The 14,686-nt window shown below is 37.5% G+C and overlaps 1 protein-coding gene across 4 annotated transcripts in view; it reads right to left on the bottom strand.

Annotated features, from left to right (window-relative positions):
• Positions 1 to 14,686, bottom strand: part of RNF130 (ring finger protein 130) — a 49,269-nt gene that overhangs the window by 28,746 nt on the left and 5,837 nt on the right. For all 4 annotated transcript variants that reach the window (XM_049829832.1, XM_049829830.1, XM_049829829.1 and 1 more), the window contains one exon: positions 10,145 to 10,339. In XM_049829832.1, coding sequence (XP_049685789.1) covers positions 10,145 to 10,339 — 195 coding nt within the window. The remainder of the gene's footprint in view (positions 1 to 10,144; positions 10,340 to 14,686) is intronic.

Below are 14,686 nucleotides of genomic sequence, written 5' to 3'. Positions count from 1 at the left end.
CTAGGACAGACGGTAGGCATAAGAAATATTGATACCTGTAAATACAAATCATTTAATTGCTATCATCCAAGACCAGACAGCTCTTTCTACCTTGCAATTTTACCACGTGCATGTTTAATTAGGATAGTTATACAACTCTGTGTATGAAAATGGATGTAGTTGCAATTAATCACTAAATCTGTGTAATATTACATTGGGAGAGAAGAGAAGGACTTAAAAGCTGAGAAGACACTAAAAACGAGAAGATGGGAAAAACAGCAACATCCAGAAGTCTCCTGTAGAGTTCCTAAGGAAACTGCTTTGGTCTCTCACTAATCTACCCATATGTCCTAGCAATTCTAAAAGAGTACATGTAGAAAGTCAATAGAAAGTCATCTTAAAAGAAAAATTACTAGTCTCATTACAAGCAAATAATGGTTTCCTTTTGTGTTTGCTTTGTTGATTCTTGACTACCAAATATTTGCCTGAAGCTCAAAATATGGAGAACTATGGCCAGGATACCAAGCTAAAGATGGTTCAAAAAGCAGACTTCAGACACTTACCATCCTTCTACCGTCCCTTAGAGGATGCAAGGAATGGCAGCCTGGCAAAATGCAACTGGCAAAGAGCTGATTTTTTTTTTTTTTCCTCTGGGCTTGTGAATAGCCCAAGCAGCTGTTTGGTCAATACTCTGGGAGAAGGACAGGTGAGACAATTTCTCCTGGGCATATGAGCAACCTGGCACCAAACTGCTGCTACTGCTGCAATGCTTCAGCCACCTTCTCACAGATGGGGAGGGCAAAAACTTAGATCTCATCTCAAGCGTGGCAAATGTTGGACCACCTGTGACAGGTACTGAACTATTTTGACTTGATGTAGCAAGGTTTGCAGAGAACTGAGAATTAAGTCAGATACTCATAACAAAGGTTAGCACTTTTCTAATGGCTGATATTTTCGGATAAAGTCCTTGTAATTTCCTAAGTCTTTGATAGTGCCTGCTGATGCTGCAGACACAGCGTGAAGCAGATAGACTGCAACTCATCTCATGCTTGCAAAAGAATATTCTTCTCTCTTTCAATAACAGACAACATTTAATTGTAACTGGATCCTTTCATAACTTCGTTCTGAAAAACTTAAACTTAATACACATTTACCCAAATAATTCTGCTGGTAAAAAATTCAGAGTACTTCCTTTAAAAAAGCAAACAAAATCCCTACCTTCCTAATAAAGGAAAAGAATGGTGCAGACAGTCACTTGTAGGCTGGAATCAAGGCATGATTCAGACATTGAAATGCCACTGCCTATTCAACTGCAACAATAGGAACATCATAATGATAATGTAATTGGAAATAAAACTGCTCATCTTCACAGACTAGACTTCCCTATTCTTCTATTAAAATCCTGTAACTGTATGTTAAGCATTTCTGGACATGTTATATCAGAAATAAAAATATAGCAACACACACTATTCAGTACCCAGGAAAGGGATAAGTCCTATTACTGTGAGTGAGAGATTTCTTGAAATAACATTAAGAACAGTGAAAACACTCCAACAGAATTTGGGAGCCCACAAAATGTCAACAAAGAAAACAGGAAAGCACAAATGAAGTATTATGGTTATATATGAAGTTTTGAGAGACTGATCTCGAGTTCTGTGAAAACACAGAGACGTCTGAGATGCAAGGGAGCAGAGGCAGAAGCAAGAATTACCCCTACAAGGTAAGGGATTTAACCACAGAGATAGGGACATAATCCATGGAATCCACAAAGCGAGGTGAGGGAAAGGGAAAAGGCATACTAAGCTGGATGCAAAGCTGCACTGCTACAAAAGGTGGACTTGGGGAACACAGCTTTTTAAATACAAATTCCATAGTATTTAACAACATTGCAGAAAAATACACAAATTATTCTGATACCTTAAAACTTTAGTCTGATACAAAACAGAGAAATTCATTGTGAAGAATAAGTCTTACATTCTAAAACAGGCTTTTGGAAAAGCAGACACCAAGAGGAAGAGCCTTGGCATATCTTCAGAGTAATTAAAACAGGTCTAGCTGCACATATTTTTATTTTGATCTAATCAGAAAGTAAACAAGAGCACATCCAAGCTGTCAACACGAGTGCAGTCTCAAGAGTAAAATATGTTGTTTGAGATGTCCCAAATCAACTACTTCTGAAAACACAAAAAGCCCAGAATATTTGTCAGTTATTTAGTTCTAAACAAGGCAAGAATTCAATGCCAAGAATATACATCAATTTTAAAATGAGACTGGATAGAATTTTAAAACATTTGTCCTCCTGTTGCCTTTATAATATTGAAAATGTTGAATTCTTGTCTGTATGCAAACATTTACTTTAGGATGCCTATTTTACATAGTGTCAGACACTAGAACAGATGTTACAACACTACCATGAGAAAAACTGTAAAGGACAGCAGTATATGAAATTGTTACCTGAAAGTTAGGCTTTCACAGGATACATCAGTTAAATACCAGTGGAACAACTAGCTATCCCCCCCTCAAAATCAAGCAGCTATTTGCAGAAACCACAAGTCTCTTTGCTACACAAATCTATGCAAAACAATCTAAAAAAAAAGCTTCTGCACTTAAAATTTGTATTCTGACTGTCTTAAGAGGACAAAGAAGTAGATATTCCAGGTTCAGTGAGGAACAGGCTTCTATGAATTGCAACCAAAATACAGTCAATTTATGTCTGAAGAACACTCAAAACTCTTCTCTGATTGCAGCAAAACAGATTTTACTCTGCCAGGCTAAGAAAGGGCACAGCACTATGCCCTCTAAACATGATTACGTACACTTTAGTGTTTTGCAGTGTACCACTCGTTGCTGTACTGCTAATAAGACATGTGATGGACATTCACAAAGTTCCGCTCCTTTAAGAAAAACAGGCATATGATTAGAAAACCACAAACAGCAAGAGTAGCTTTCCAAAGATGGGTATGACACAATTAACTTCAAAAAAATACTAAACCCTAATCAGATTCTGCCCGCCCTCCTTCGTTAAACAAGAAATGATGCCTCAGTATAACATTCTTGACACATTTTTGATCAGGTTTATAATCTACTATGACCAAGAGCTCCTAAAAGGACAGGTGAATAGCAAAATCAGTTGAGGAAACTGTTGGGCCATATTTAGATGACAACTGCTGACACATTATTTCATAACCCAGTTGCTCTATTCTGACACCAAGGGAGATGTTTCTCAAGGAGAAATCTGTGGAAGATCAAAACAGGTAGTCACAGCTAAATCCTCCTGCTTCATTCGCAAGTCCAAATCATGCCGATACAGGCGAGATGGTGGAGCTATGCCCCTGCATTTCCTCAAGCCTGACAAGGTCCATCTGTGTCTCTGATACACCCGGCATACCCTACTCAAGAAAACTGACGCTTACAGTGCCTCAAAGATACAATACAGTATTAGTATGTAGAAGAGAGGCGTTAAGACTTCAGCTTCACTGCAGATCACTTCCTCTCCATCGACCTCACGCAGAGAGCTCTTTTTTATCTTCTATCATAAGTCATGTGACACTAAGCACTATTAGAAGAATTAAGATCCTTCTATTAAGCTACAAGATCCACCCACCTCTTCTCTAAGCCTCCCACAAGTTCCTGAATCTCTGCGCCATCTTGATTTTTGAAAGCAAAAATACACTATTTCAATGCTTCTGATGGGCACCAGGAGGACAGATTCATGGCTGGGCTGAGAAGGGGGGAACACCAGAAGGCAGAATTTATACATCTCTGGGACCAGAACTGCAGCAGAGTTCACTTAAAATAGTAAGGACACCGGGTTTGGGGGTTTGGCTTTTGTGTTCTCCCCCCCCCCCCAACTTTTGACTGCCTTGATCATTCTACCTATCACATTCCCTTTCTGTAGAAGGACTTTTGTCTTCTGGGAATTACATTTATATATATTTGTTAATGCATGTGACCTTTTGGGTTCTTCACACTAGGGAAAACCAAGCCTAGAAAAGGAAAAGCAGACAGATGTTGCAACCATTTTACAGACCTTTCACACAACCTTTTTCTCTTTCAGCAATGCTTCTTTGTATCTACTTGCACTACAATTTTTTTGAAAAGGAAATAGACATTCCACTTAAATAATGCCAGAAGAATTAAAAAAACCCTTGGTACAAAGGAATTTATCATCCCATTTCCACAATCTGTGCACAGATTTTTTTTTCATTCACACAGTTTTACAAGGCATTTAACTATGTATTTTGGTGAGTAAACTGCATTTGCATTACTATTTAATGAACACTTTTACTGTTAAGGTATTAGTATGCTAACAAAGTAGATGAAAATTTATATTCTAACCTTGAACAAATGCAAATTAATAAAAAGCAGAAGGGTCACATTAAATTTTGACTAGGGAAATGGTGTAATCCTAATACAACACACTACCAAGAAAAGGTTCCTCATGTCACAATTTCATGTATTTCTGAAATAAGGAAGTCTTTCTATCTTCAAAAGGCATTTCTGCTTATTTGAAAAAAATCCCACAACCTTCTTCACATATACTTCTGAACAATGTCCAAAACCTGTTACCTTAGATCTTGGATTTAACACCCAATCACTGATTACAGTGTCACATTCTTGCTTAATCAATAATATTAATGTAATGCAGACCTTAACTGGTCCATTCATTAATTTACGACACACTTGGATTTTGATAACTGAAAGTCTCTGTAATTTTGCATTCTGCAGTGTGACCAAGTGCTAGTAGGTGGCTTCCATTTTGCTGTTTCTGGATAGCAGTTGATATTCCCACTAATAGAAGTTGGAGCTAAAAAACCCAGGGATTTCTAAGAAGGGTAATCTGTCATGCTCATGTATTTTCTTCTATCTACAGACAACTTCCATACAGATCCATCAATCTGGACAGTCATGCCAAACAAATTCAGCAAGGTGTGAAAGAAATGGCAAGAGAGCCTTACCCAAGGACACTACAAAATATTTTTAGAGCTTCATAAATAGCATATTCATCGATTAATATCATAAATTTGATTCCACTGAATCCATAGATTTTGGGAATTACTCTGCTGCTGGAGCTCAGACTTTGGATAAGAAAAAGAATGTAATTACTTAGTCACTAACAGTCCCGTGGGCCTTTTCACAGTCACAGAACTAATTACCCTTTCGGCTGGCTAAGGAAAAATGAGCCTAACTGCTGTTATTTCAGTTGTGGATGAGGCATATACCACGCAGAAACACTGGTAAGAAGTTCTGCAAGGCACTGAGGCTATGTTAGCTTTGTAAAGGGGTTTCCCTGGCTTGTCTTGAAGAGACAAGGGCTTCCTTATGGTCCAGAATCCATGCTTCAAACACACTCCTCTCCATGTCTTGTTAAGTGTCAGACACCTCCATCTACTGTGTGACAGATTTTCCTGATGGATACACCTCCAAGAAATGCAGTGGGAAACAGGATTAACTACAATGCTGTTGGCATTTGTTCCCCACATTTTCGATTAGCAAATATAAACAATATAAAATGATCAAAGATATGTAAGCTATGGTTAGACTATTGATTGTTTTGCCTTTTTTAAAGCTTCAACTTCAATGACTCATTTCTCCTCCCTTTTCACTAATAATCCAGGGTAAATTAATAATAATAATAAATTATAGTAACAATATTGTAATATACAATAAAATTAGTTTTGAGCTGTGGATTAAAAGTAGGCCTCAGTAATCAAGGGAAAGTTTTGCAGTGGTTTTGGTATAGGGCTGAAATATTAATCAGCACACGTTTGTGCGAAATAATCTGCAACGCACCCTGCCATAGCTTTCATGCATGGGTTCAGCTTACATTTACATTAAGAGACATTTGTGAGAAAAAGGCAAGCAGCAGAGGAAAAGATGCGCTGCACGCAGCGAGTGCCACAATGGAGGAGAGTGGCATTTCGACTGCGAGATCTCTGCGGTCTCCTCCACCCACCCCGAATTAGGGCAAGAACATGAAATAGCCGTTAGATGGCAACAACTTCAAATTACTTGCTGTCCCTCCTGCCTCTGACCCAGTGACCTAAAACAATCCACATAAAATACATGCAGTTTTATCAGAGTTCAAAGCAAGTACAGACCTTGCTTCCCGTGCTAGTGTGCTTTTTAAGCGAACACAGGGCCATCAGAAATCCTCCCCTGGAAAGGAATCTGTTTCTGGGAGCCCGTGTTGGGCAGCTCTCCCACAGTACGACAGCAGGAGAACATCACCTTCTGTGCACATCACGGAACAGAAAAACCTTCTTGCAGAAAATGAATGCATCGTTTTTTCAGAAGTACAATGAAGATTGATCCTGATAAGATGTCTAAAGCTTGTTCTAAAGATTTTAAAAGATTTACCTGTATCGGGTAAATCCTCTGGAAAAGGTATTACATTAGAAGTTGTTTAAATACTTCAGGAAATTTCTTCAGCACTGATAAACAGTAGTTATTAGAATCCAGCAACTTCATTTTGACAGTCTCTTCTTCTATATTTATCTTTTCCTGTCTATATTTGTTCCATAAATTCTGAGTATGAAATTTTAACTTTAGAGGCTTCTTTGGCTTATATTCTTTTCTATAAACCCAAATAAGAGTCTAGATTTTAATAGAAGTTCATTATCAAATTTAACTATTTTGTATTTGACAAGACTGTCTCCACCACACACAAACAAAAAAAGAATTAAAATGCTATTTTACCTGCATTTCCTTCCTATTCCCATAATTGATAATAAAGGAGACAGCTACTACATATTTTCTCTTACCACACAGGCTCTTTTTTACATTAGACAATATTTGTTCTGCTTTAACAGAAGTAGCAAGCAAAACCACTCATAAAACTGCCTTCCTGCCAGTGATATCATAGTCTAACATAACCCATGCTGGGAAAGACGTCCTTCACTTAGGTTGATAGAGGACATCTACAAGAATGTGTAAAAAATATATTTTATATGCACACAGTAATACATACAAGGATATACCCACAGAAAAGAAAATAATGTTGCAAATATATATATATACACACACACATCTGTTAAAAGTTCACCAACTCCTTAAGGTCAACACCTACTTGAGTTTTAAAACTCAACTTGAAGTCAAAGGGGAAGAGGCTTAGTGGACTATCACACAAGAAAAAACAAATTCTGATATTAGCAATAGAAACTTCATTTGACATGGTGGTGATAGACTGATTCAAGACTGACAGTAGTTATCTAGCCACCAGAAGGAATTTATATTCCGCTAAGAACAAATTTCCGTAAGACTAAAATTTTCAAATGTGTATTCAAGCATAAAATGACTTGGATAAAATATTAATCCCATAGGTGAGAACTGCTTACTGAGTTATTTTCATAGGGAATCACCTCTCTGCAGGTAGGAAACATCCATAAATCCATATAATATTTGACTTATTTTTAGCACAGACGTTGCCCAAGCTGGTGATTGGAATTCATGAGAATATCAAAGTAGGAAAGCATGCAGTTCACAGAGTGTGCATTATCAGCAGTTGCCGCTTTCCTCTCTGCTTCATCAGGAAGACAGAATATTCCTAAGCTTTGGTACGCAGCAGTATAAAAATTATGTTACAGTGATATAAAATGACACAAGGTCTATTTTCACCTATCTATGGAAAGAAAATGTAGAGCCATGAACCTGGTCATCGTAATACAGTTGCAAAACTGTCTTGTGAAGAATGCATTTTTAAAAGAATAAAGGAATACTGCACAGCACTAGACATCGTATGGAAATATGACCAACTTAGTGGCTCACCTGAACTTTCACTTTATATCAACTCAATATTTAACACATACTTCACTGAAACAGCAGCAGAACAGCAGTCAAATACACAGGGTCAACTCCTCTCCAACATTTAGGGATAGAAAATACTAAAGAGATGTACTGCACTGGAATAGCTAATTAGCAGATGATGTGGTCATTCACCACCTAAAAAGCATGCAGACAGTGGTAACAGTTGAAACAGCAGGAAAAAGAAGACCAGAGGGTACCTTGAATGTGTTTAAGACTGATTTACACACAACATTTGTTTGAATAGGCTCATCACATAAGCGTAGGTTCATCAATCTATATCCCGCTTGGAATAATTCTCACCGAGGGGAATGCTGGATTCCAACCTGTCCCTGCGCTGAGGCTAACACCAAAGGACTAGTCTACGTCTCAGTTACACACACTTGCAGTTCCTACATCAAGCAAGCAGGAAGTTATTTATAGGAAGCTCTGCAAAGCACAGATTGCTGAAGAGATCCTTTACATGACCATAATGCAATCAAAACAAAAGCTGTGGAGCGACATTCCTCTTCATTACAGTGTGGTGCTAAGGTGGTACTTCAGTTCTAATTACTTTTAGTCTGTCACATAGTTTGAACACTGCAAGTCCAATATTAATTTTGAGATAGGGCCTACAGCCCAAATCAGTGAGAGATTCCAGTACACCAATGACTGAGTACATGCAGCTAAAAACCAGCATCTCAAATACTCGAAGATAAAATATGCATCATCTCCAGTTATTAACACATTTTTAAAGCTTGCCGTCAGTAAGAGTAAATATTTGGAAGTCAACATGCTGAAGACAGTATTAGCTTTTTTCCAAATATACAAGTATCCAAACAGTTGCCTGGCTAGCTTAGAAGACACCTTTCTACCCACAGCAGCTCTCATGTTTTATAACTTGAGACATCATTGCAATCTACCAGAACCTAAAATTATAATCAAACCCATTATATGGTTTAACACGTATCAGAGCAAACACTAGAGCTGTGTTGTTATTGGTAGCCTTTTTTTGCCACGATAAGGCATTCCAGGCCAAAGCAGTCACAAACCATTGCTAAACAGACTTCAGGCCTTACAATCTTATAGATATTTCAAAGGGAGACCAGAGCTGAAGGTTTAGGAGGGTACTACATCAGTAGAGAGAAAAGTGGCAAAAAAAAAAAAAACCATCACAAAAGGAAGGTGGTAAAAAGCATTTCACTAGAATATGGGACTTTTTACCTGCAGATTATTTGCAAAAGTGTCTAAGGAAGATACCCAAGATAAAAATGGATTGTCAACAGGCTTTGAATTGCTACACAGGGGTCAAAATCCCCCTGGAAAATTCCTGTGGTTTATAGAAATGGCAAGGTCAAACGCCACTAAACCAGAAGCAGCCACAAGACATTACCCTTGTAAAAAAGAAAGAAAGAAGCAACCATAAGACCTTAGTCAAAGAATTGAATTCTAATTGTATGACAATATGCAGAGCAATAATTAGGAAATTCCAGTTTCCAAGCAACTCCCTATGCTTAAAGAAAAGGGACTGAAGATATTCTACAAAAAAAAACCCCAGCCAGCAGTACAGCCATCAGATATAGATATATGCCCTTTCTGATTAAGCTAAATAATTCCAAATTGAGAAAACCTTCTGGGAAAATGAACAATGTAGTTATCAGAATTGTGAAAATCATTTTTAACCAAGGAAAATGCTTACATATGAGGCTCCCACTGGCTAAAGTAACTCACTAGTGACAGCACAATTTTAGACAGATAGCCCTAAAAAAAGTAGAAATCTGTAGAAATCCAGATTTTCGGCATTATTCTAAACCAGCAATAGTCCATTTCTAGACAATTTGGAGGCAACTGCTCTCCAAATCGCTAAGTTTTGTTGATTCCTGTATGGCACTCAAAGACACATCATAAAAAGAGAACCCTCTGTGAACTGTCAAAAAAAGCATGCAAGCTCAGATCCTGATATAACTGTTAACATTTGAAAGTCCTCACCATAACAGCCAGTTGAAGACACGCTACTATAAAAATTCTTCAGGTACAGGTGCTTTGTAAAATTCTAGACCTTCCATTATACATTAGCTTTTCTTCTTCAGAAAGGTTTGAAACAGACTACTCCTAAGATCTTACAGATACTTCCCCACTCCAAAACACCCATATTCCCACCACAGAGGAAAGTGTTCCACATTGGATAAAATGTACGCTGAAGGAAAATAACTTTTCAGAATTATTGGCTTATTTTGCTATATTGCATACAGGTAATCATCAGAGAACAGGCTATTTCAAATAGCATCTGTGTGCTGCCAAGAGCTCTTTAGCAATAGTTTATATGGCAAAAGAGTACGTGGGCAAAAAAGAATTATAGTGAAAGAGATCACGTTTTATTTACCTTGATGAGTCATTGTGACAGGTTCTTCACTGGATATATTGTTGTAAATGACCACAGCTGTGGCATTATGTGAAGCTGCTCGCAGTATTTTCTCTCTAAATGTACAGTTTCCTCGCTGTAATAAAGCGATCCACTGCTTGGTGTTTGGTGGAACTTGGAAACGTGTTCGAGGGTCACAGCCCAGGCGATCTGCAACTGAAATAGGAAATGCATTTACACAGATGGCAATTTGTTCAAACAGGTAAAAAAGAAAAAACTAACTCCAAGTTTTGCTCAATTACTCAACTGTTATGCACTAGGAAGCCACTATCCTCACGTTTATAAAGCTTAAAGATAACTGTATTCTTATAAAAAAAGGTCTTAACCTCAAGTCTTACACATTTAAAGCTGTGACTATATGCCTGAGAATTAGGCTCACTAACACAAGCTATTTTTAACTCTAGTGCAGCTAGAACAATGAATTCACATTTGAATCAATACCTGCCTAGAGGCTGAAAAACATTAGAATATGGTTCATATGCTATAGGCATTTACAAAACAGCTGTTTATCAGTCATTCTGGGGAATGTAACTTTTTTTTCTTTCTAACAGTCATAAATACCACTGCAGTGGGAAATACAACTAAACAAAAGAGGCTATGAAAACAAGATTTCAGAGTTATCTGCCATGTGCAGGCTACTGTAAAAAAGGACAGTATTAAAAGCTGATCTTGTAAAACCCCAGCAGCCAACATCAGCTTTTTATGTATGCACATTTTGTCTACAAGGAAGTGCATTCAAATTCATAGAGAAACAAACGGTTTTGCAAACATGATGCACTCAAGTTGACAGCTAAACAGGTATTAATGGTATAAAGGAAGAGTAACAGAAATGGCAAATGCCAGATGTCTGAATTCAACAGTATGCAAATCTCTTTTGTCCTTTCTGATGCTGTAATGTATCCTGAACAGCGCAAACCCACACAGAGCTATGTACAAAAGGCACAAAATGCAACGCAGAAGATCAGCTGAAACTGATGAAAGACATTTCTGTTTACACAACTGGAAACAGGCAGTTTAGTCTGATACACTGGTAATATCATTAAAGGACTTTAGAAATTTAGAGCTAAATGTATCTCATAATACAAATATATTTACCCTTTCAAATGTCAAGAATGTAAGAATCTTTGGCTACTAAAAATGGTTGGGATAAACAGTGATTTTTCAAGACATAAACAAACAATTTACTTGCATAACAACTCTGAAAACATTACAGTTCATAAGAGCAATTCAAATGAAGTGTCCCATAATTTTCTCCTTTTAAAAGAAGCGAGTTCTTCAGCACAGACTATGAGATTTCAGCAAGAAATCTACCACAAAAAATATCCAGTTTAACATATTAGCTAGAAACAAAGCAAAAGATCTTTTTAAGCACTCTCAGCTTAACAAAGCTCAGGTTAAAACCTATAACAAAGGAGATTCAAATAGCTAAAGGGTCTTTTCTGAAACAAGAAAGAAAATCTTTTGCTTGCCAAAGAAAACTAGTGCAGATGAATCTATATTGTGGCAGTCATACAGGAAGTCATTGCATCTCTTAATTTGGACAAGAAGTGCCTCTCCCTGTTCCCCTGGAAGGAGGGTGGGGAGCCAGATAGAAGCACATCCTTTTCACAATTGTTTTTCAAGGCTGTATTAGACATTTCAGACATGAAGGGCTATTGGCTGTATTTTTGTATTTACGCTTTTGTTCTGTACAGGGATCAGGGAAAATCTGAAATATAGATGCCTGAAGCCAAATTTTATAGCGTATTTTCATCCATTTCCCTGACATTATTACTCAAATCCCTTTGGAAATTGCTAGCTAGCACTGATGCACACACATTGTTTTGGAGCACTGGTGAGGGCCATCATGAACAGCAATGATCATAGGAGTGCACTTCCATATCAACTGCACTTTTGTAGCTTGTCTTTATAGTCTTAAATTTAAGAGAACAGTACATTTTTTTAAAGGAATGGGAAATTCTTTTTCCCTTAAAGGAATGGGAAAGTCTTTTTTGAAAATGTGACAGAACCGTAACATGGCACATGTGCAACCAACCCTGATGTCCTCTGTTAAGACAAAAGCAGTTCAATGCATACTTCCCCCTTCTTCAGAACATTTCCACTTAAAAATGCGGGTGGGGGAAAGCACCAGCAGACTGTGATAGTAAGTTTCTCAAGCCTTGAAAACTAAAAAAACCCATCCTTCCCCAGTGAAATCAGATTAAAAAAAATCTCAGGTGATTCCATCCTTTGGAAAATACCATTCAATAAACAGCCACAATTCCACAGAATCTCCTCAAACTGCCAAAAATAACTCTGAAAGTAGACACTATGGCCAACATAAATTTACTTAAGATATATGGGATGGATGAAGAGCAGTAATCCTATGGATTATGTACAGTTTGCTTCACTACAATCATGCTCAAAACTAAAATACCAAGTGAAAAAAACAAAAATGGCCACAGATAGGGCCACTAGCTATTAGAATGAAAAAATCATAAAAGCAATAAAAGGCAAAAGGCACCTCATAAAGGGAGGCAGCATTCTCAAAAGTCTGTCACATAGTTCAGTTTTACAAAAATTTATGTAGGCACCTTTAAGCTAAAAATTTGAAGCCATACAAATATAAAAACTGACAGAGAAAGCAGTAAGAGATAACAGAAATCGCATCTGTGGGAAACGTAGTACAAAATTTTCTACATGGTCGAGATCAAAGTCTCTTTCAGCTGTGGACAGAGCTATGAAATGTTACTGGATAGAGCAACAGGATTAGGAAACAAGATATTAAGAGATAAAAGCTTTCCAGATATAGACCAACAAACACCACTCAAATGCATACAGCATGTTATTCCTGACTAGGTAGTTTCAGTATATCCCGATGAAAAATTAACAGCTGACAATATTCTTTTAGTACTATTTAAATAATACAAAAATATTACGGAAAATCTGGTTGCTTTAGATAAACCTGAACTGAGTAACTGCAAGTCACTTGAGATTTAATAAAAAGTTACAACCCACATTTCTTTACATTAGCATCCTATTACACCATACAAATGTTAAGTAATCTTTTCACTTTTAACTGAAGAAAGTTCAGGAACAATAGTGGAAAGTCTGACTTTTTCCGCTCATCTTTTCAGTAGACTTAATACACTCTGAAAGAGTGAAAGTCTTATAATCACAGTCACCCTTCTAGCATTGCAAGCTGGCTAAAATAAAACATCTGCTACACACCTAACATACCAGGCACATCAGCTGGCTTTGTAAGGGACATAGATAAAGAACAGTGTCAGCAAGAATCATCATCAATAGCCCTCCATTATCATGCCATCTATGGTCTGTTGTCCAAAGTCCAATTAGGACCTAAAAGACTAGGGCTTGCAAGTATTACCTGGATGATGTCCATGCCAGAATAAAAAGCAACTTCACATTAAATTAAAGTTATTCTAAAACAAATCACTTGCACATAAAAAGATTTGATCAGAAGTCACTCATGTAATTCCGTAATTTCAGAAGATAAGCATAGAGAAAGCCATCTAAGTATGTTTCCCTATAGGTGTGCTACTCTTCTGGCTTATTTGAAATATAAGTTATTTACTCTGCCTTTCCCTTCTCCATGTCCACCTATGTACCATGAATGTGTTGGCAAAAAACCAATTTTCTGTTAGAAGTGGCAGCCTGCTGGGTTAAAGAGCCATGTACAATGTTGTTGGAAATATATCCCTTCCTACCGTAAGCCCCAACACCAAAGAGTCCCTTAACAGAGGAATCAGCTGCGATTTAAGCATCTACCGTTAGGCTGCATCTTTGTTCTCGACTTTTGGAAAGCTTCAGTTTCCTCCTGCAGAACACACAGGAGTGCTCAACTTACATATATAACTGTTTCTCTTTAAGCACTGTTTTTAAATTCAAGAGCGCTTCCTACTAAAGGACTAGTGTTTGTGACAGCATTTTAAGGATTCCTGTGAAAGTAAGTTAATAAAGCAATAGATCCAACCAGGCTTATTCAACTACTGAAGTAGTACTGGCAAGCTTACATTAGAATAGCAACAGTACTTTCGTCCTCATCCTTTCCAATTGCTTGGCCAGGTCCTTTAGCCTTCCCCCTATAAGAGCGATAGCCATTTTGTGGTAGCAAAAATGAAATTAATAGGTTAGCTGTCAGAGGCTTTGTCAGAAGTAAGCACACACCTGCCTGAATGCAGACTGTCTCCTACTTCGACACTGTGACTGGATTTGCTTTCTCTCATATACTGTGCATTTATGTTGCTCTTCCTTTACTTAAAATGTAGCTGTGACGTCCCACTTCAGCCAAGGTTGCTGCATTGACTGTTATCAGACTTTGTCCCCTTTTCACAGAAAAGGGCCAGTGCCATGATCCCACACCCTGGGCATTAACTATTTTATTCCTTTTTGTTTTTCTTTTTTTAAAAAAAAAAAGGTCAGATACCTTGATATTGATTGCATCTTAGCTAACACTCTACTCTCTGAAGCCAGCAACAGTTGCCAGAGCTGGTGTGTCTCAGC

The sequence above is a fragment of the Accipiter gentilis genome, chromosome 26, assembly GCF_929443795.1.
Source record: "Accipiter gentilis chromosome 26, bAccGen1.1, whole genome shotgun sequence".
NCBI lineage: Eukaryota > Metazoa > Chordata > Aves > Accipitriformes > Accipitridae > Astur > Astur gentilis.
This window is presented reverse-complemented; position numbering and strand designations above follow the sequence as displayed.